Source organism: Aquarana catesbeiana, linkage group LG02 (assembly GCF_042186555.1).
Source record: "Aquarana catesbeiana isolate 2022-GZ linkage group LG02, ASM4218655v1, whole genome shotgun sequence".
In the NCBI taxonomy this organism is placed as follows: domain Eukaryota; kingdom Metazoa; phylum Chordata; class Amphibia; order Anura; family Ranidae; genus Aquarana; species Aquarana catesbeiana.
In genome coordinates, this window is record NC_133325.1 from 67143499 (window position 1) to 67163351 (window position 19853).

Below are 19853 nucleotides of genomic sequence, written 5' to 3' on the forward strand. Positions count from 1 at the left end.
CACTTTTTGCAGAGGACCCATATACTACATTGTTTTAGATGCAAATAACGTGTCCAGGAATTTTATTTGGCACACTGGGGAAACCTACCCAGTCACTGCTCTAAATGACCTATGTAATTAACAATCGCGGTAATACCTCATATGTGTGGTTTGAACACCATTTTCATAAGCGGGCACTACTCACGTATGCGTTCACTTCTGCACGCGAGCTCGACGCGTTTAAAAAAAATGATTTTTTCTTATTTATTATACTTTTTTATTTTTACACTGGTCTTTTAAAAAAAATTGTGTCACTTTTATTCCTATTACAAGGAATGTAAACATCCCTTGTAATAAAAAAAAGCATGATAGGACCTCTTAAATATGAGATCTGGGGTCAAAAACACCTTAGATCTCATATTTACACTAAAATGCTATAAAAAAAAAAAAAAAATGTTAATTAAATGTCATTTGAAAAAAAAAAAACATGTTCCTTTAACCGCTATGGGCGGAAGTGACGTTTTGACATCGCTTCCGCAATGGAGATGGGTGGGGGCCATCTTCCCCTTACTCATCTCCATGTCTAACAGGGAGAAGAACCCGATCGCCTCTGCCTCTACCGACGGCTACGGTAAGCGGAAAAGGGCACCGGAGCGTGGTGGGAGGGGGGCCCCTCTCCCGCCGCTGATAAAAGTGATCTTGCTGCAAATCCACTGCAGAGACCATTTTTGTCTGAAAGCGGACCACCTGTTGAAGAAGAGGATACCAGGGTTATGGTAGCTAGCTGCTGCCATAACAACGATATTCCTCTTCAAAGTAGCGGCGTAAAGCGACGGCGGGCGGTCCGTAAGTGGTTAAAAATCTTTCTCTTTACCTTAGTGTCAGGTAAGACATAAATCACAAGAGAACTCCCCAAAACTCTTTATCACTTCAACCCTGACCAGCCTGAACAGCAAATGGCATTCCACAGACTGAGGAGCGGGATCAGCAATAACTAGGGAATGAAGACCTCATTAAAGTGGAGTTCCACCCCAAAAAAGAAAAAATTAGTATTGTGCTTTAAAAAAAATCATAAAAAAACATTTGGAGAAAATTTTTTTTTTTTTTTACTCACCTCTAAATGCCTGTTGCTAGGGGGTCCCTCGTAGTCTGCCTTCTTCGGTGCCTGAGCTGGTGACATCACTTCCGTCGGTGCAGGAAGGGAGATCGCCTCTCTCCCCTCCCTCTTGTCAATCATCTGGGACACGTGACCAGTCCCAGATGATTACGGGGCCAGTGACAGCGCGCGGCTCGGCTTGCGCATGAGCAGTGGGTGCCCGGCTGTGAAGCCACAGCCGGGAGCCCACAGTTAAAATGCCGGTGCCGCCGAGCGGTGGGGGAGATGAGCGAGGCTTCGATCCCCCGCATCGCTGGACCCTGGGACAGGTAAGGGTCCGATTAAAAGTCAGCAGCTGCAGTATTTGTAGCTGCTGACTTTTAATTTTTTTTTTTTTTTTTTTTTTTTTTTTCATGGGCCCTCCTCTTTAAGGCTGATAGAAGCACAACTTCTGCTTCTGGCATATGTCGGTCTTTGGGCTTTTGCACACACTCAAGATGTTGTGTCTGGTGAAAGTGTAAGTACATCAAGAATAGAGAATTTCCATAATGCAGATACATGCATTTTTTCTGCACTTTCGATTCCTTTTTTTTTTTTTTTTTTTGAGCCAACATACCACACATCACGCCAGATCTCCTATTTTTTTTTTTTTAAATGTGCAAATCTGTAGTGCATGAGTCTGAGCTAGCCATATAGTAATTATAAGGATTTCTGCTTGAAATATACACCAATCAGCCATAACATTAGAACCACTGACAGGTAAAGTGACCGGTAACTTTTATTATCTTATTTAGCGCACAAACTGTTGGCGCTATATAAAACCTGTATAATAATAATAATATTACAATGGCATCTGAAAGTGGGTGGGATGTATTAGGCATCAAGTGAACATGTTGTCCTCAAGTTGATGTGTTGAAAAAAAAAAAAAATGGGTGGGCGTTAGGATTTGAGCGACTTTGACAAGGGCCAAATTGTAATGGCTAGACAACTGGGTCAGCCCAACTCCACAATTGCAGCTGTTTTGGGATGTTCCCGGTCTGTAGTAGTCAGGACCTACAAAAAGTGGTCCAAGGTAGGAAATCCAGTGAATCCACGGCAGGGTCGCTGGCGGTGAGGGGTCATTGATGCATATGTGGAGCAAAGGCTGTCCCGTATAGTCTGATCCAATAAAAAAGCTACTGTACTTTAAATTACTGTAAAGGGTAATGCTGGGTTCCATAGAAAGGTGTTAGAAACCATAGTGCATTGCAATTTGTTGCATATGGGGCTGTGTTACAGCAGACCGGTCAGTGTGCCCATGCTGACCCGTGTCCACAGCCAAAAGCACCTACAAGGGGCACAAGGGAACTGGACCATGATAGTGTCTTTGAGGAATTGACTTGGCCTCCAAATTCTCCAAATTTCAATCCAATTGAGAATCTGTGGGATGTGCTGAAAAAAACATTCAGCCATTGTCAACGTGTCCAGCCAGGCATCTCAGGTGGCCCCTCAAGACCATGCAGTATACTGTGCCACAAAAGGAGCTCTCGACATGCTCACAAAGGGAATGGCGCTTGAACTGGGTCCAAAAAGGATTTGTGTCAATTGTGTGAACCCCACAGTGGTAATGACTGTTATGGGGCATGCTAACTGGAGTTCCATGGAGGCCCCACCTCACAACTTACGATGACTTAAAGGATCTGCTACTGGTGGTTTGGTGCCAGATACCACAGCATGCCTTCAGGGGACTAGAGGAGTCCATACCTTCAATGGAACAGGGCTGTTTTGGCAGCAAAAGGGGTACCTACTCAATATTAAGTGGATGGTGATTTTATGGTGGGTGGCTATAATGTTATGGCTATCGGTGTATTTTCATTTAGCAAAACAGATAAGTGTGAACAGCCCTTTATTCTGCAGGAATGACCATTACTAAAAGACTTACGTTGACCTTCCTTTTTCTCAAGCAGGTGCCGCAGATCACCCCGATGATTCCGTTGATGACTTGTATGAGACACAGGACGGCCTCAATGGCAGAGATTCCCAGCGTGATAGAGAACAAAACAACATTCCACAGCACGACATTCTCTGGTTCCTTGCAGATGCTCCACCTGTCCTGATCCAACAGGTAATTCTCTCTGTGGATCAGAGACAAGTTTGTTCAATGACTATGTCTCAGCGAAACGTTAATTCAACATTAAACAGCTAATCCTAATAATGCTGGACTTCTTACATCTTTGCCTTTTTGAAATCAATGGAAACCCATGAAAATGCCTCTCAGTACACGCATTAAAGATATGTGTCCATGCACGTCATAATGCATATTGACCAATCATAATGCACATAAACGCACCATGATGTGTGTCCTGCATGTTGATGTGCGTTGTGATGAATAATGCGGTCTAATACAAAGTGCTTTGCAAGGCACGATGAAAGTGCATCAGCATGCATTAGCAAGAATTTTCATGTGCTTACATTTATTTTGATGGAAATCGAACTGGGAAAATTGCATATGAGCAATTCCAGCATAAGGAACATTGGAAATGTGGTGAATATAGAAACCCTGCACAATTTACAGCACATGTGGATTTCCACCAGGAAAGGAAAATTATTGTAAGTATTTCATAAAATGTTTTGTTTTTCCGGCACCAACACAAACATATGCTGCCATGAATTGGCACCAGGGCAGGAAAATGATGGTATGTCATACAATTTTCCAATGTCACTCTCTCTGCCAGAACATAAAGGAAATAGCACTTGGAGCATGAGACTCACTCCATGTGACAACACTGGGCCAATTAGTCACACTGGGCCCTGTCACACAGGGAGTCTATACAGCTTCGTAAGCATGTTTTAGCTCCTAACAGGATAAATCTAATTTAAGAATTTCCAATTGGGTCTTATTTACAATGTCAAAACACCTAAAGTAGCATCCATCTGTTTTACAATCAGATTCACACCTGCGGTGGAATATAGCGATTAAAGTGACACTAAACACACACTGCTTAATTTACATTATCCCTTCTATTTCTGTATGTGGATGATGGCACTAATTATTTTAAGTACCTTTTTCCTAATTGATACACAGGTGTCATATGAACAAGATGTTTCCCAGGGAAACATAAGCAGGAGGAGCTTCTAGTCCTCTGCTGCTGGTCATATGTTCCAAAAAAAAAAAGCCTTTGGAATACAGAGTAAAAATAAATAATTAATATCCATAAACTGTTTTCAATTGTCATACAAATATGTATTTGAAATCAAATCTTTATTATGTTTTGGCAGTAACATGGTGTGGGAGGATTTCTGCCAGTCACAGGCTGTGTCACGCATCTCCAGCCTGTATCTTAGAATAAGAGGGAGGTGAAGCCTCCATTAATCTGCATGTAATATCCCACTCCCATTGTGTTTAGCTGGTTAGTGGGCATAGAGGAGGAGGATGGAGGGAGGGAGTGGGCTGTCATTTACCACTATGTATACACCCACTTGTGTGACTCTATAGTCACTTGGGCTGCTTAGATGTAATAGGGAGGAAATGCTCAGCATAGAAGCTCACCGAAAACTAAGCATGTGCGGTTTTGCCTCAATGGCTACAAAGTCCCTAGCTGAATTGGGGACATGAACAGAAGGGGGAGATAGAGAGCAGCAGGATCAACCAGTTTTTTTGCAGAATACAGAAAACAAATCTCATAGTGACAGAGTGAGTATGAACAGCGTGTAACACACCATTTATTGATAGTTTTTTATGATGTGGGTTTAGTGACACTTCAAAAGCTGAAAATCTGAATCTAATTAGATGCCCTGTGGCAATACAGATATTTCATATATTTTAAACAGTTTGAAAAATAAGACCTGTAACAGTGTCGCCTGGCTAAAGAGTCAGTCCACCTAAAACCGACATATTAGTTGTTAAAAAGCTGTTTGAGGGTGAAGACCTGCAACTGTTTCCTTTTGAAAAAGGGGCAGCTGCCCTGGGCCCTGTCACTGCTGTGGGGCCCAAAGCAGCTGCCACTTAAGCCCTGCGCTGCCCGCAGTTTTTCCGGAGCAGCTGATCCCCCCCCCCCTGCTCTCCCAAGCGGCGGCCACATTAATTATACAGGAGAGCAGGACAGCTGCGGGCTTCATGTGTTTGAGCCCGCTCGTCCCGCTTCTCCCTCTGTCAGGTCAGGAGCTGCGGACCCTGGTCAATGACAGAGCGAGAGCAGCGCTCCGTGTTCCTCCCACCCCCGCCTGGCAGACCTGTGCAGCACATAGCCGAGTGAAGTTTTCTGGCTGTGTGCTGGGTCTGATAGGCTGGGACTGTGTTGCACCGCCGTGTGATCAGGTAAGAAAGAACAAGGTGGAGAGAAGGGGAAGAGGATTCATATGTGCAAACTGCAGAGAATTGCTGGTACAGAGGTGGACATGGGGGGTTACAGAGGTGGACATGGGGGGTTACAGAGGTGGACATGGGGGGTTACAGAGGTGGACATGGGGGGTTACAGAGGTGGACATGGGGGGTTACAGAGGTGGACATGGGGGGTTACAGAGGTGGACATGGGGGGTTACAGAGGTGGACATGGGGGGTTACAGAGGTGGACATGGGGGGTTACAGAGGTAGACATGGGGGGTACAGAGGTAGACATGGGGGGTACAGAGGTAGACATGGGGGGTACAGGGGTGGTGGTGGGGGGGGTACAGAGGTGAAAACAGAGGTGGGCTGGGGTACAAAGGTAGAGGGGGGGTACAGAGGTGGATGGAAGGATATAGAGGTGAACGTGGATGGGGGATACAGAAGTGAGCTGTGGATGGGGGGGGGGGGGGTACAGAGGTGTACACAGTGGTGGAGGGGGGTACAGAGGTGGACATGAGGGGGTACAGAGGTGAACACAGGTGGATGGGTTGGTACAAAGGTGGACATAGGGGGGGTATAGAGGTGGACATGGGGGGGATACAGAGGTGGTGGGGGTTACAGAGATGAACCCAGAGGTGGACGGGGGTACAAATGTGGACATGGGGATGTACAGAGGTGGACGGAAGGATATAGAGATGAACATGGATAGGGGATACAGAAGTGAGCTGTGGATGGGGGGATGCAGAGGTGAACATGGATGGGGGGTACTACAGAGGTGGATGGGGGGTACAAAGGTGGACATGGGGGGGGGGGGGGGGGGTACAGAGGTGGACGGAAAGATATAGAAGTGGATGAGGGTACAGAGGTGAACACAGAGGTAGATGTGGGGTACAAAGGTGGACAGGAAGATATAGAGGTGGACATGGGGGGGGGGGGGAGGGTACAGAAGTGAGCTATGGGGGGGGGGGAGCAGAGGTAGACAGGGGATCTGTGGATAGAGGGGTACAGAGGTGAGCTGTGTATAGGGGGGGGACAGAGGTAGACAGGGAATACAGAAGTGAGCTGTGGATGAGGGAGCAGAGGTAAGCAAAGTGATGTGCAGAGGTGACCAATAGATAGTTACTTTGCGGGAGGGAGGAGGATATGCAAGTACTGCCCCTTGTGCTGATTTTTTTTTTCTGTGCCCTGTATGATACAAACACCTCAAAGTACACACCCCCAATCCCTGTGTGTCATCCTGGACTCCTATCTCCCCCCTTCCCCCCCATCATGTTGAACTCCCCCATCCCCCCCCCCCCACCCAATCATCCTGGACTCCCATATGTCCGTCCCCCCCCCACCCATCCTGGACTTCTCTATCTCTTCCCCCCCATCATTATTATACAGGATTTATATAGCGGCAACAGTTTGTGCAGCGCTTCACAACATGAGGGTAGACAGTACACTTACAATGCAATACATAAGTTTACGTGTGTGTTTTGTTTTTTCGAATGTTGGGGTGGAGAGACAATTTGCATGGGGGGGGGGGGCAAGAATTTTTTTTTGCCAAGGGCCCAATCAATAGTAAAGACGGCCCTGCTCCTTAAATTTTTCACTCTTTGTTATATTGCAGCCATTTGATAAAATCATTTTAAGTTCAGTTTTTTCCTCATTAATGTACACACAGCACCCCATATTGACAGAAAAACACAGAATTGTTGACATTTTTGCAGATTTATTAGAAAAGAAAAACTGAAATATCGCATGGTCCTAAGTATTTAGTAGAAGCACCCTTTTGATCTAATACAGCCATGAGTCTTTTTGGGAAAGATGCAACAAGTTTTTCACACCTGGATTTGGGGATCCTCTTCCATTCCTCCTTGCAGATCCTCTCCAGTTCTGTCGGGTTGGTTGGTAAACGTTGGTGGACAGCCATTTTTAGGTCTCTCCAGAGATGCTCAATTGGGTTTAAGTCAGGGCTCTAGCTGGGCCATTCAAGAACAGTCACGGAGTTGTTGTGAAGCCACTCCTTCGTTATTTTAGCTGTGTGCTTAGGGTCATTGGCTTGTTGGAAGGTAAACCTTCGGCCCAGTCTGAGGTCCTGAGCACTCTGGAGAAGGTTTTCGTCCAGGATATCCCTGTACTTGGCTGCATTTATCTTTCCCTCGATTGCAACCAGTCGTCCTGTCCCTGCAGCTGAAAAACACCCCCACAGCATGATGCTGCCACCACCATGCTTCACTGTTGGGACTGTATTGGACAGGTGATGAGTAGTGCCTGGTTTTCTCCACACATACCGCTTAGAATTAAGGCCAAAAAGTTCTATCTTGGTCTCATCAGACCAGAGAATCTTATTTCTCACCATCTTGGAGTCCTTCAAGTGTTTTTTTAGCAAACTCCATGCGGGCTTTCATGTGTCTTGCACTGAGGAGAGGCTTCTATCTGGCCACTCTGCCATAAAGCCCTGACTGGTGGAGGGCTGCAGTGATGGTTGACTTGCTACAACCTTCTCCCATCTCCCGACTGCATCTCCGGAGCTCAGCCACAGTGATCTTTGGGTTCTTCTTTACCTCTCTCACCAAGGCTCTTCTCCCCCGATAGCTCAGTTTGGCCAATCAGTATAATTAAACACAGCTGGACTCAAATGAAGTTGTAGAACCATCTCAAAGATGATCAGAAGAAATGGACAGCACCTGAGTTAAATATATGAGTGTCACAGCAAAGGGTCTGAATACTTAGGACCATGTGATATTTCAGTTTTTCTTTTTTAATAAATCTGCAAAATGTCAACAATTCTGTATTTTTCTGTCAATATAGGGTGCTGTGTGTACATTAATTAGGAAAAAAATGAACTTAAATGATTTTGGAAAATGGCTGCAATATAACAGAGTGAAAAATTTAAGGGGGTCTGAATACTTTCCGTCCCCACTGTATTTGACCCTTGGGGCATTGTTCCTTCCATTGACATGAGGCACAATTCCTCCCACTGACACCAATAGTGTGGTGCTATTTCTCCCACTGACACTAACAGTGGGGTACTATTCCTTCCACTGATACCCACTGTGGGGTACTCATCCTCCCACTGGCACCAAGGATGGAGCATAAATCCTTCCACTGACATCAACGATGGGGTACTATACCTCCCACTGATACCAATAAAGGGGCACTACTCCTCTTCCTACTGTTCACAGGTGAAGTTATTTTTTTACTCCCACTGACCACCAATCCAGAGACACTGTCTACTCCTATGGATATTGGACCGATTTCTACGCCCACCAGCCACAGTCCGGCCCTCTAAGATCTGAAGGACCCTAACTGGCCCTTTATTTAGAAAGTTCGGAAACTCCTGGTTTAATGTATTGCCCTACCTATTTGCACCTCATTTTTACTAGTAATTAATTAATCTGATCAACTGTTGTTTCTTTTGATGTTCTGGAACAGAGCTGGAAATTGTGGCAGATAGACCAGAGATATAAGAAGCCAGGGTTGACTGACCAGGACCCTCCTGTAACTAGAAAACCAGTTTAAGGTGGACTGACCCTTTAAAAGTTATCACAAACCATCCCAGGAAATTAACAGGTTCTATCCACTGTGCTACTTACTCATTGGTGTCATTCCTGAAGGGGTATATGTAATCTCCTTTTCCTGTGTTACACAGAGGACCATTAACCAAACCCATCACTGAAATGATCACGCAGTACACTGATCCCACTGTGCCCAGTGCGGACAGAATGACAGACAGGAACATCTGAAAGAAAGGAGACTTATGTCTACTACAGTAATATTCTGTCATCATTCTCTTTGTCTTTACTTACTTTATTTTTCTATATAGAGCCAACAACACATGCAGGTCTGTGCAGATCTATTACCATTAGTCTACCGTTTTTCCATAACTTCTATGTGGTCTCCTACACCAAAAAGACTTGTACTATAGTAACCATTTTAGTCACTTCTTTGCTCATAAGATGTGAAATTATTATTGTGATGCTTTACACTACCATGGCCATACAAAGATCTAGGATAAATCTAAGTTAAAGTTTAGGTATGGCAATTTTTATATGGTTACATTTGTCCAGATTGGACTAATGTAAGTATGTACAGTACCATGGCCTTGACAATGCTATCTTATCAACCTTAAAGCGGTGTTACACCCAAAAGTGGAACTTCCTCTCATCTGATTCCTCCCCCCCTTTGGTGCCACAATTGGCACCTTTCTGGGGGGGGGGGGGGGGGACGGAGACAGGGGGAAAGGTAGCCTTTCCCACTTCCGGGAGCTTCAGCCGCAACTATTGACATCACGGCTGGGGCTCCCTCCTTCCCCTGTCGCCGGGCCAGTAGGAGAGAGGAGCGGGCCTCGCGCATGCGCAGTAGGGTTCCCAGCGTGAAGCCGTAAGGCGGCTGCACCTGACAGCTGATAAAAACATCAGCTGCGGTGTCGACATCGCTGGACTCCAGGACAGGTAAGTGTCCTATTATTAAAAGCCAGCAGGTGCAGTATGTGTAGCTGCTGGTTTGTAATTTTTTTTTTTTTTTTTTTTTTGTGTGGACCTCCGCTTTAACTTCTGCTGTCTGCTACTCATTTTTATTTCAAACAATGAAGATGGCTACCATGGCAGAATACAATATAACTGGTGAGGCCAAATGTTCTAAAGTTAAAGTTCTCAAACCATCCTCAGGTATCACCAAGAGTATATGTTTGTTTGTGGATATTTACACAAAAACCCAGGGAAATCTCTTCAATAATTTCCCTTTGGGATCAACAAGTATTCTGAATCTGAATTAGTTTGGACTGGTATTGCCCCAACTGTTTTCCAGTGAGTAAATCTAAAAATCTTACTCTTGGGAAGACCTTAGAACAGATTTGAAAAGCTAAGCTCTAACATGACATATAAATTGCCAAGGTCAGATATGACACACTTTACACATTAAACATACAAGATATTTTTTTTTAAACTTCTTATAAGCTTCATAATTACAGTTTCTTACCCCACATCTGTTGGCACAACACCCTTCTCCTCCAGCACCCAACATCATAAATGCAGGTAGGAAGACCTGCAAAACAAAGCAGTACCAATTAGACAACATTATGCAGGAAACAATTATTTTAGTAGCTGCGAATGCACACCCCAAACATTGTTAGATTGTTTAAAGACCAGGGCTTTTTTTCAGGGGGAACTTGGTGGAACTCAGTTCCCCCCGCTTTGGCTCAGACCCTTTGGTGCCTGCTCACCACAATCACTTGTAAACACAGAAGTCTGGGTTCTGTGTTTACAAGTGACAGCTCTGCACTCTGTATGTAATGCAATCCTGGTATTTAATGCCCCTTTAAGACCCTCCTACTGTTTTCGTGAAATTTGACTGAACACACCCACTATTTGGTGTTTGTAGGGGGAGGGGTGGGGCCATGGTTAAGTTCCAGCACTTATTGTTTGAGAAAAAAAGCCCTGTTAAAGACTAAGTTCATAAATGTGTTTTCAGACTAACGATAATAACAAAATTCAAGAACCTTGTGATTCCTACAAAGTCTCATGTAATTGATTTCTATCCAGTAGCTTGCTGGTGGGCTGGCAGTGTGTGATGCTGATAGGTATGTAGAACCATCTTACCCCCCCCACTATACCTGCCAGTTTTACTCAATTTTCTTAATCGCTCGATTCCCCATCAACAAAGTCAGTGTTGATGGAGGCATGCCTCCCACAGCGCTATTGCATTTTACCTGTGGGGGGGTGCAGGGAGTCTTCCCGGCCGGCAGACTAAAATTATTACTGCTAGTGGCTATAGCCAAAGACATTAATGGCATTAAGAAAAATCCAACAGGCTGGTTGTACCCAAGTCGATCCCTCAACAATCAGCCTGCCCATACATAGAATGAAATTTGGCAGGTCCCTGCTGAACCGGCCAAGTTTTGATTCATGCATGGCCAGCTTAAAGGTTATACTATCGCCATGGGGTGGATTTACTAAAGGTAAATTGGAAGTGCAGTTGCACTCTGCAAGTGCAGTTGCTCCAGAGCTTAGTAAATGAGGGGAAAATCTTCTGACTTCTATTATCCAATCATGCGCAAGCAAAAAAATTTTTTTTTTTTTTCCTTGCATGTGATTGACAACAGTCAGTTTGCCTTTAGTAAATCAACCCCTAAGGGTTTATATACTGTATGTCTTTTGCAGTGTCTTCTGGAAACAAAACTTATGCTGGGTGGGGATGCAATTGGGGTCCAAAAGCCTAAGGCCTGATAAAGGTATGGGACAGGCTACTGGGTACCGCTGGTTAGACCAGGCCAGGCTGGGGGCCTCCTGGTTGTAAGTATGGCGCTCAGGGGAGAATTCCCATGCCCATAGGATCTCAGTGAGTCCAAGGACACCAGCCTTTGCTGTTAAGGATTGTAGGTGTTCTCCCACCACACGGCTATGCATTTGGAAGACATCCTCCTCATCATGAAGCTAGCCTGCTACACACCATTACGTAGCACTTGTGCAAAATTGTCTAATGAAACAAATGAATGGAATCTCAGTCCAAGGATGGAGGTTAATTCAATTTGTTTCCTCAGCCATCCTAGTACCAGTGCTTCTTGTTACGTTACACTGCATTCAAGTGTAGCGCCCTGGGGTTTAGTCAGGGAGCTCCTCACCAAATTCCTTGTCAGGGGTAGCTACCATAGTTAAATTGTTAAGAGATCCATTGATTTCTCCCTAAGTTTGGCCTTATTGAACTTTTCTCTTCTACCACTAAGTGGCCGGGCACTTGAGAAGGACTCAAGGTCAGGTTATGGGTATATGGGGTATCTTAGCCAATGGGCAGGGGTTTTCTTGAATCCCTTGGCCTGCTGGGAGAGCCTATATATCTGGGTGGAGTCTGGCGATCAGGTGATCTTTGTTCTGTGCCACCCAGACTGCCGCCCCGGGCTGCTAGGCTGGAAATTGGGCCTATCCTGGGAGCATCTGGCTGCCAGGCTGTGTGAGGGCCTATCCAGAAGTAAGAGGGCAGCGCAGGGTTGGGACTGGGGCTTGCAGTCCAACCAAAAGTGACGGTTCTCCCGGCCAGAGAACCTGTCATGGTCAGAGGTAGAAGGGAAGCTGTCGCCACTAAGGGACCAACCACCTTTACCAGAAACCACAGTGAGTAACTGAAGCACGTACCAGAGCAGTATTCTCACCGGGCACGGTGGAGAATCGGGAAACTTCAGGCGGTGATCAAGTCAGGGACCCAGCCAGCGGAGGTGAAACTTGCAGAGCAGCCTTGTGTGTCAAGCCAGGGACCAAGCCGGTCAGCGGGGGGGTGAAGCTGGAAAGATATCTGAAGTGCCAAGCTAGGGACCCAGCAGGGAAGCGTGGGTGACGATTGATGGAGATACCACCGCAAAAGCCTTGAGGAGCTCACGGGATACAGAGTTAGTGAATCAAAGGGTCTGGTGAGAAACCAGGAGTTCAAGGGGCTGAAGAACTACAATTAGAAGTTGTAATGAAGCTGAGAGAACTGAGGGAACTGATACGTTTGAATTAGGAACTGTTAAGTACTGTAGCCATAGGGGACAGCAAACCTGCACTTGAAGAAGTGGCACCTTGCTTTGCCTGTACAGCTGTTCTCCTATTGAAGTCTCGGAGTCTGCCTATTGAAATTGCAACTACTTCCTGGCCCTAACCTTCTTTCCCTTGCAAAATATAAAAGGAATGTTAAAAGAAATAAAACCTCTTTTGCATCCAAGAAGTGTCTGGCGCCCAATGACTTTTACCACCTTTGCAGCCACTATTCCTCACAACCCACTACATGTTGAAGGATGTCAGCGGTCTGTGGCCCCAAAGGTTCTCATTAGACTGGAAGAGGTTAAGATTCTGCTACACAAGAGACACAGAAGGGTTGTATCAGTATTTTGCAGAGAGTGTGGATGGACGGGTGTTGGAATATATTGAAGGAATGCAGAAAGTGATTATTCTCCATGCATTCCCCATGCATCCCTTGCACTTTATCAAATGAACAAACACAGGTTCTAAAAAAAAAAAAATGTAAAAAATAATACAAAATAAAATAAAAATGAAAAAAAAAAACTACTGACACCGTCTAATGCCCTACTGACACCAACCTCTGCTCTACTGACACTGTCTACTACCTTACTATATTTAGAATTTTTTACATTTATTTAGAGTGTGTGTGTGTAACGTATATACAATGCTGTGAAAAAGTATTTGCCCCCTTTCTGATTTTTTTTTTCTGCATATTTGTCACACTTAACCACTTCAGCCCCGGAAGGATTTACCCCCCTTCCTGACCAGAGCACTTTTTACAATTTGGCACTGCGTCGCTTTAACTGCTAATTGCGCAGTCATGCAATTCTGTACCCAAACGAAATTTGCGTCCTTTTCTTCCCACAAATAGAGCTTTCTTTTGATGGTATTTGATCACCTCTGCCTTTTTTATTTTTTGCGCTATACACGGAAAAAGACCGAAAATTTTGAAAAAAATGATATTTTCTACTTTTTGTTATGAAAAAAATTCAAATTCAAACTCAATTTTAGTCATACATTTAGGCCAAAATTTATTCAGCCACATGTCTTTGGTAAAAAAAAATGTCAATAAGGCCCCTTTCATGCTGGGGCGGTGGGGGCGTCAGCGGTAAAACAGCGCTATTTTTAGCGCTGTTTTACCGTCGTTTTTGCGGCTGTATTCGGCCGTTAGCGGTGCGGTTTCAACCCCCGCTGGCGGCCGAAAAAGGGTTAAAACCGCTCGAATAGCGTGGCTATAGCTGCAGTATTGCTGCCCAATTGATTTCAATGTGCAGGAGCGGTTTAGGAGCGGTGAATACACCGCTCCAAAGATGCGGCTTGCAGGAGTTTTTTTCTTCTCCTGCCAGCGGATTTCTAAGGGTGTAAATTTTTGATTTTACTCCTCACTACCTATCACAGTTTTGAAGGCCATAAAATGCCCAGATGGCACAAACCCCCCCCCAAATGACCCCATTTTGGAAAGTAGACACCCCAAGCTATTTGCTTTGAGGCATGTTGAGTCCATGGAATATTTTATATTTTGACACAAGTTGCGGGAAAGTGACAAATTTTTTTTTTTTTTGCACAAAGTTGTCACTAAATGATATATTGCTCACACAGGCCATGGGCATATGTGGAATTGCACCCCAAAATACATTTAGCTGCTGAGTATGGGGATACCACATGTGTGGGACTTTTTAGGAGCCTAGCCGCCCCAAAAACCAATCACCGCCTTCAGGATTTCTAAGGATGTAAATTTTTGATTTCACTCTTCACTGCCTATCACAGTTTCGGAGGCCATGGAATGCCCAGGTGGCACAACCCCCCCCAAATGACCCAATTTTGGAAAGTAGACACCCCAAGCTATTTGCTGAGAGGCATGGTGAGTATTTTGCAGCTCTCATTTGTTTTTGAAAATGAAGAAAGACAAGAAAAAATTTTTTTTTTTCAATTTTCAAAACTTTGTGACAAAAAGTGAGGTCTGCAAAATACTCACTATACCTCTCAGCAAATAGCTTGGGGTGTCTACTTTCCAAAATTGGGTCATTTGGGGGTTTTTTTTGCCACTTGGGCATTCCATGGCCTCCGAAACTGTGATAGGCAGTGAAGAGTGAAATAAAAAATTTACGCCCTTAGAAAGCCTGAAGGCAGTGCTTGGTTTTCGGGGTCCCGTACGCGGCTAGGCTCCCAAAAAGTCCCACACATGTGGTATCCCCATACTCAGGAGAAGCAACAGAATGTATTTTGGGGTGTAATTTCACATATTCCCATGGCATGTTTGACCAATATATCATTTAGTGACAACTTTGTGCAAAAAAAAAAAAAATGTGTCTCTTTCCGCAACTTGTGTCACAATATAAAATATTCCATGGACTCGACATGACTCTCAGCAAATAGCTTGGGGTGTCTACTTTCCAAAATGGGGTCATTTGGGGGGGTTTTGAACTGTCCTGGCATTTTATGCACAACATTTAGAAGCTTATGTCACACATCACCCACTCTTTTAACCACTTGAAGACAAAGCCCTTTCTGACACTTTTTGATTACATGAAAAAAATATTTTTTTTTGCAAGAAAATTACTTTGAACCCCCAAACATTATATATATTTTTTTAAAGCAAATGCCCTACAGATTAAAATGGTGGGTGTTTCATTTTTTTTTTTCACACAGTATTTGCGTAGCGATTTTTCAAACGCATTTTTTGGGGAAAAAACACACTTTTTAAAATTTTAATGCACTAAAACACACTATATTGCCCAAATGTTTGATGAAATAAAAAAGATGATCTTAGGCCGAGTACATGGATACCAAACATGACATGCTTTAAAATTGCGCACAAACATGCAGTGGCAACAAAATTAATACATTTTTAAAAGCCTTTACAGGTTACCACTTTAAATTTACAGAGGAGGTCTACTGCTAAAATTACTGCCCTCGATCTGACCTTCGTGGTGATACCTCACATGCATGGTGCAATTGCTGTTTACATTTGACACCAAACCAACGCTTGCGTTCGCCTTAGCGCGAGAGCAGGGGGGACAGGGGTGCTTTTTTTCTTTATTATTTTTTTGCTTTTTTAGCTTATTTTTAAACTGTTCCTTTCATTTTTTTTTTAAATCATTTGTATTGTTATCTCAGGGAATGTAAATATCCCCTATGATAGCAATAGGTAGTGACAGGTACTCTTTTTTGAAAAAATTGGGGTCTATTAGACCCTAGATTTCTCCTCTGCCCTCAAAGCATCTGACCACACCAAGATCGGTGTGATAAAATGCTTCCCCAATTTTCCAATGGCGCTGTTTACATCCGGCGAAATCTAAGTCATAAAATGCTCGTAGCTTCCGGTTTCTTAGGCCATAGAGATGTTTGGAGCCACTCTGGTCTCTGATCAGCTCTATGGTCAGCTGGCTGAATCACCGGCTGCATTCTCAGGTTCCCTGTTGAGACAGGAGAGCCAGAGAAAAACACGGAAGACGGTGGGGGGGGGGGCATTCCCTCCCACTGCTTGTAAAAGCAGTCTAGAGGCTAATTAGCCGCTAGGATTGCTTTTACATGAAAGCCGACCGCTGGCTGAAAAGAATGATACTAAGATGATACCTAAACCTGCAGGCATCATTCTGGTATAACCACTCAAAGTCGTGAATGGCGTAACTGAAGACAAAAAAATGGTTAACAATAAAGCACAGTAAACGGTAAAGTATAAAAAATTGCATACCTGAAAAGCAAACATGATAAAACATAATAACAATAAAACATTGGAGAATAGAATACAGTAAAAAAGAGCAGAACAATAGAGAGAGAGAGAGAACAATAAAACGACAACTATTTTTTTTTATTATATATATATATATTTTTTTTACACTTTTTTTTGTAACTAACTTTTATAACTGTAACCGGTTCCAGGTTCGGGTCTCTCAAAATGCGATAGCATCTTAGGAGACCCTGTGAAAGTGTGCCTAGTCTGTGCAATGCTGTACCCTACGCTAATACTCAACTAGTGTATGGTAGCGTTCAAAACATTCACCAATGCAAAGACCAGGATTGTCAGGACAGGAGGGACAATAATAGCGGGTGTCACGCCTATATCCGCGCTTGCTGCAGACACAACATCTTTTTTGTGGGGGTTCGTTGGGTAGGGGTACTCGGGAGGACATAAAGAAAATGCCTCTCATGCAGCCGACTGCATTTGGTTGGGGATGTGAATGGGGGAAGTACGGGCGCTGCAGAAGTGGTGGGTTCCCAATTATTAGGATGGCCGAATGCAGCAGGAAGGGCACTATGGGCACGACGGGCCTGTGTTTGTCTTCTTGGTGGCAGCGGGACACTACTTTTGCTTGCCACCTCACCAGCTTGAACTGCACTTATGGGACTCGCCACGTCCCCAAGTGTTACTGCAGTGCTGGTTTGATTACGACCGGGGTGTACTAGGCCGCTGGTGCTTGCCAGTTCACCAAAACGCTACCAAAAAAACTGTTAGCGATCGCAGGGATCAGGCCTGACTCTGCGAACGCTGCAGTTATGCGTTTAGTGTTTTGTAAGTGACAGTGATCTATCGATACTGCACTTGGGTGGGCTGGGCTGGGCCGGGCGGAGGGGCAAAACGCAGGTGCTAGCAGGTATCTGGGCTGATCCCGCTAACACTGCGTTTTTGGGAACCCTAAACTGCTGGGGACGCTAGTATAGATCTGATCGGATCAGATATTGATCCGTTCAGACAGATACTATACCACTAAGGGAGGTGTACGGTGCGTGCGTGGGTGTTAGCGGTACTGGCACTAACCTGACGCTGCCTGGGGCTGGTGCTTGCCAGTTCACCAAAATGCTACCAAAAAAACTGTTAGCGATCGCAGGGATCAGGCCTGACTCTGCAAACGCTGCAGTTATGCGTTTAGTGTTTTGTAAGTGACAGTGATCGATCGATACTGCACTTGGGTGGGCTGGGCCGGGCGGAGGGGCAAAACGCAGGTGCTAGCAGGTATCTGGGCTGATCCCGCTAACACTGCGTTTTTGGGAACCCTAAACTGCTGGGAACTAACCAGCGTCACCCATAACGGTTATACGGTGATCAGTGGTGAAAGGGTTAACTAGGGGGCAATCAAGGGGTTAAAATATTTATTAGGTAGTATATGGGGGTCCCTGTCACTATAAAACGCTGACGGCGAACCTAAATATTTACCTCCCTAACTAGCGTCACTAGTGACACTAATACAGCGATCAGAAAAATTATCGCTTAGCGACACTGGTGACGGGGGGTGATCAAGGGGTTAAAACTTTATTGGGGGGGGGTTAGGGGGTATCCTAGACCTAAAGGGGGCTAACACTCACTGCCCTAACACACTACTAACTGTCACAAACTGACACCAATGCAGTAATCAGAAAAAAAAAAACAGCTTGGTGTCAGTGTGGGGGGGGGGGGGTGATTGGGAGGTGATCGGGGGTGCAAAGTATGCCTGGCATGTTCTATTGTGAGGTGTAGTGTTGTGCAACTCACTCAGATGTCTTCTCTCCTCGGCGCCGGAACGGAAACTGCCGAGCCGAGGAGAGATGACATTTCATCCCCTGCCTGTGTGTACTACACACAGGCAGGGGAGGATTCTCATTGGCTGGGAGCGATCGCGAGGGGGGGGCCACGAATGGATGGCCTCCCCCTCATCTCTGAACGCTCCCAGACCAAAGCCAACCGCCTCGGGCACCGGGGGCAGGGTCCGATCGGACCCCCCGTCCGCGGGAAGGCAATCACGTACCAGGTACGTGATTTTGCCTGCCCGTGCCATTCTGCAGACGTATATCTGCGTGAGGCGGTCGGCAAGTGGTTAAAGTGGAGTTCCACCAACTTTTACAACTCTTCAGCATCCCTCACTGAACTGTGCACTGTAAACAAATTGGATATTTTTAAAAAAATTTTCTCAGCACTTGCTGTATACATAGTTGCTAACATTGTAAAAAAAAAATGTGGGACACTTTTGTGGCTGTAGGCGGAGCCGTACAATAATTAGGGGGTGGGGCATTCGTTTGTAGGCGTGGCGCAGAAAAAAAACACAAGTGCGGCGCGCGAAGCGCGTCGTGGCGAAAAATGGGCGTGGTTTACGTGTCATAGTGGGCGTGGTTTAAATGGGCGTGGCTCAAGAGCGTGTGGTTAGAGTCTGAGATGAATGAGGGATGGAGAGGGGGAGAGGGGGAGAGGGGGAGAGGGAAATGACGGGACAGCAGCCCCAGATCCTACACAATAAAAATATGTGTATTCTAGAAAGTTTAACAATCAGCAGATAAAGATACTCCAAACACCTGGTGTTAGCACTTCAATCATCCCAGCACTATGATTGTTATGGTGTCAGGATGATTGAAGTGCAGTATTTCTATTATTACATTGTAATATAAAATGAAATCATTCAACTATTCAACTCACCATAATGCAGAATCAGTGAGATCCCCGAGCGTGTCACTAGCCACGTCCTTGCATCAGGTGTCACAGCAGAGTCCGTCCTTGCATCAGGTGCCCCCAGCGGAGCCCCCTTCACATCAGATGTCCCCAGCTGAGCCCCCCTCACACCAGGAGTCCCCGGCGGAGCCCCCCCTCACACCAGGAGTCCCCGGCGGAGCCCCCCCTCACACCAGGAGTCCCCGGCGGAGCCCCCCCTCACACCAGGAGTCCCCGGCGGAGCCCCCCCTCACACCAGGAGTCCCCGGCGGAGCCCCCCCTCACACCAGGAGTCCCCGGCGGAGCCCCCCCTCACACCAGGAGTCCCCGGCGGAGCCCCCCCTCACACCAGGAGTCCCCGGCGGAGCCCCCCCTCACACCAGGAGTCCCCGGCGGAGCCCCCCCTCACACCAGGAGTCCCCGGCGGAGCCCCCCCTCACACCAGGAGTCCCCGGCGGAGCCCCCCCTCACACCAGGTGTCCCCGGCGGAGCTCCCCCTCACATCAGGTGTCCCCGGCGGAGCTCCCCCTCACATCAGGTGTCCCCGGCGGAGCTCCCCCTCACATCAGGTGTCCCCGGCGGAGCTCCCCCTCACAT

General features: G+C 45.8%; 1 protein-coding gene across 2 annotated transcripts in view; it reads right to left on the reverse strand.

Moving 5' to 3' along the window:
* Positions 1-19853, reverse strand: part of LOC141126935 (transmembrane 4 L6 family member 1-like) — an 88846-nt gene that overhangs the window by 46194 nt on the left and 22799 nt on the right. For both annotated transcript variants that reach the window (XM_073613010.1, XM_073613011.1), the window contains exons 3-5: positions 10347-10412; positions 8963-9108; positions 2997-3189 (exon numbers count right to left, since the gene is read on the reverse strand). In XM_073613010.1, coding sequence (XP_073469111.1) covers positions 2997-3189; positions 8963-9108; positions 10347-10412 — 405 coding nt within the window. The remainder of the gene's footprint in view (positions 1-2996; positions 3190-8962; positions 9109-10346; positions 10413-19853) is intronic.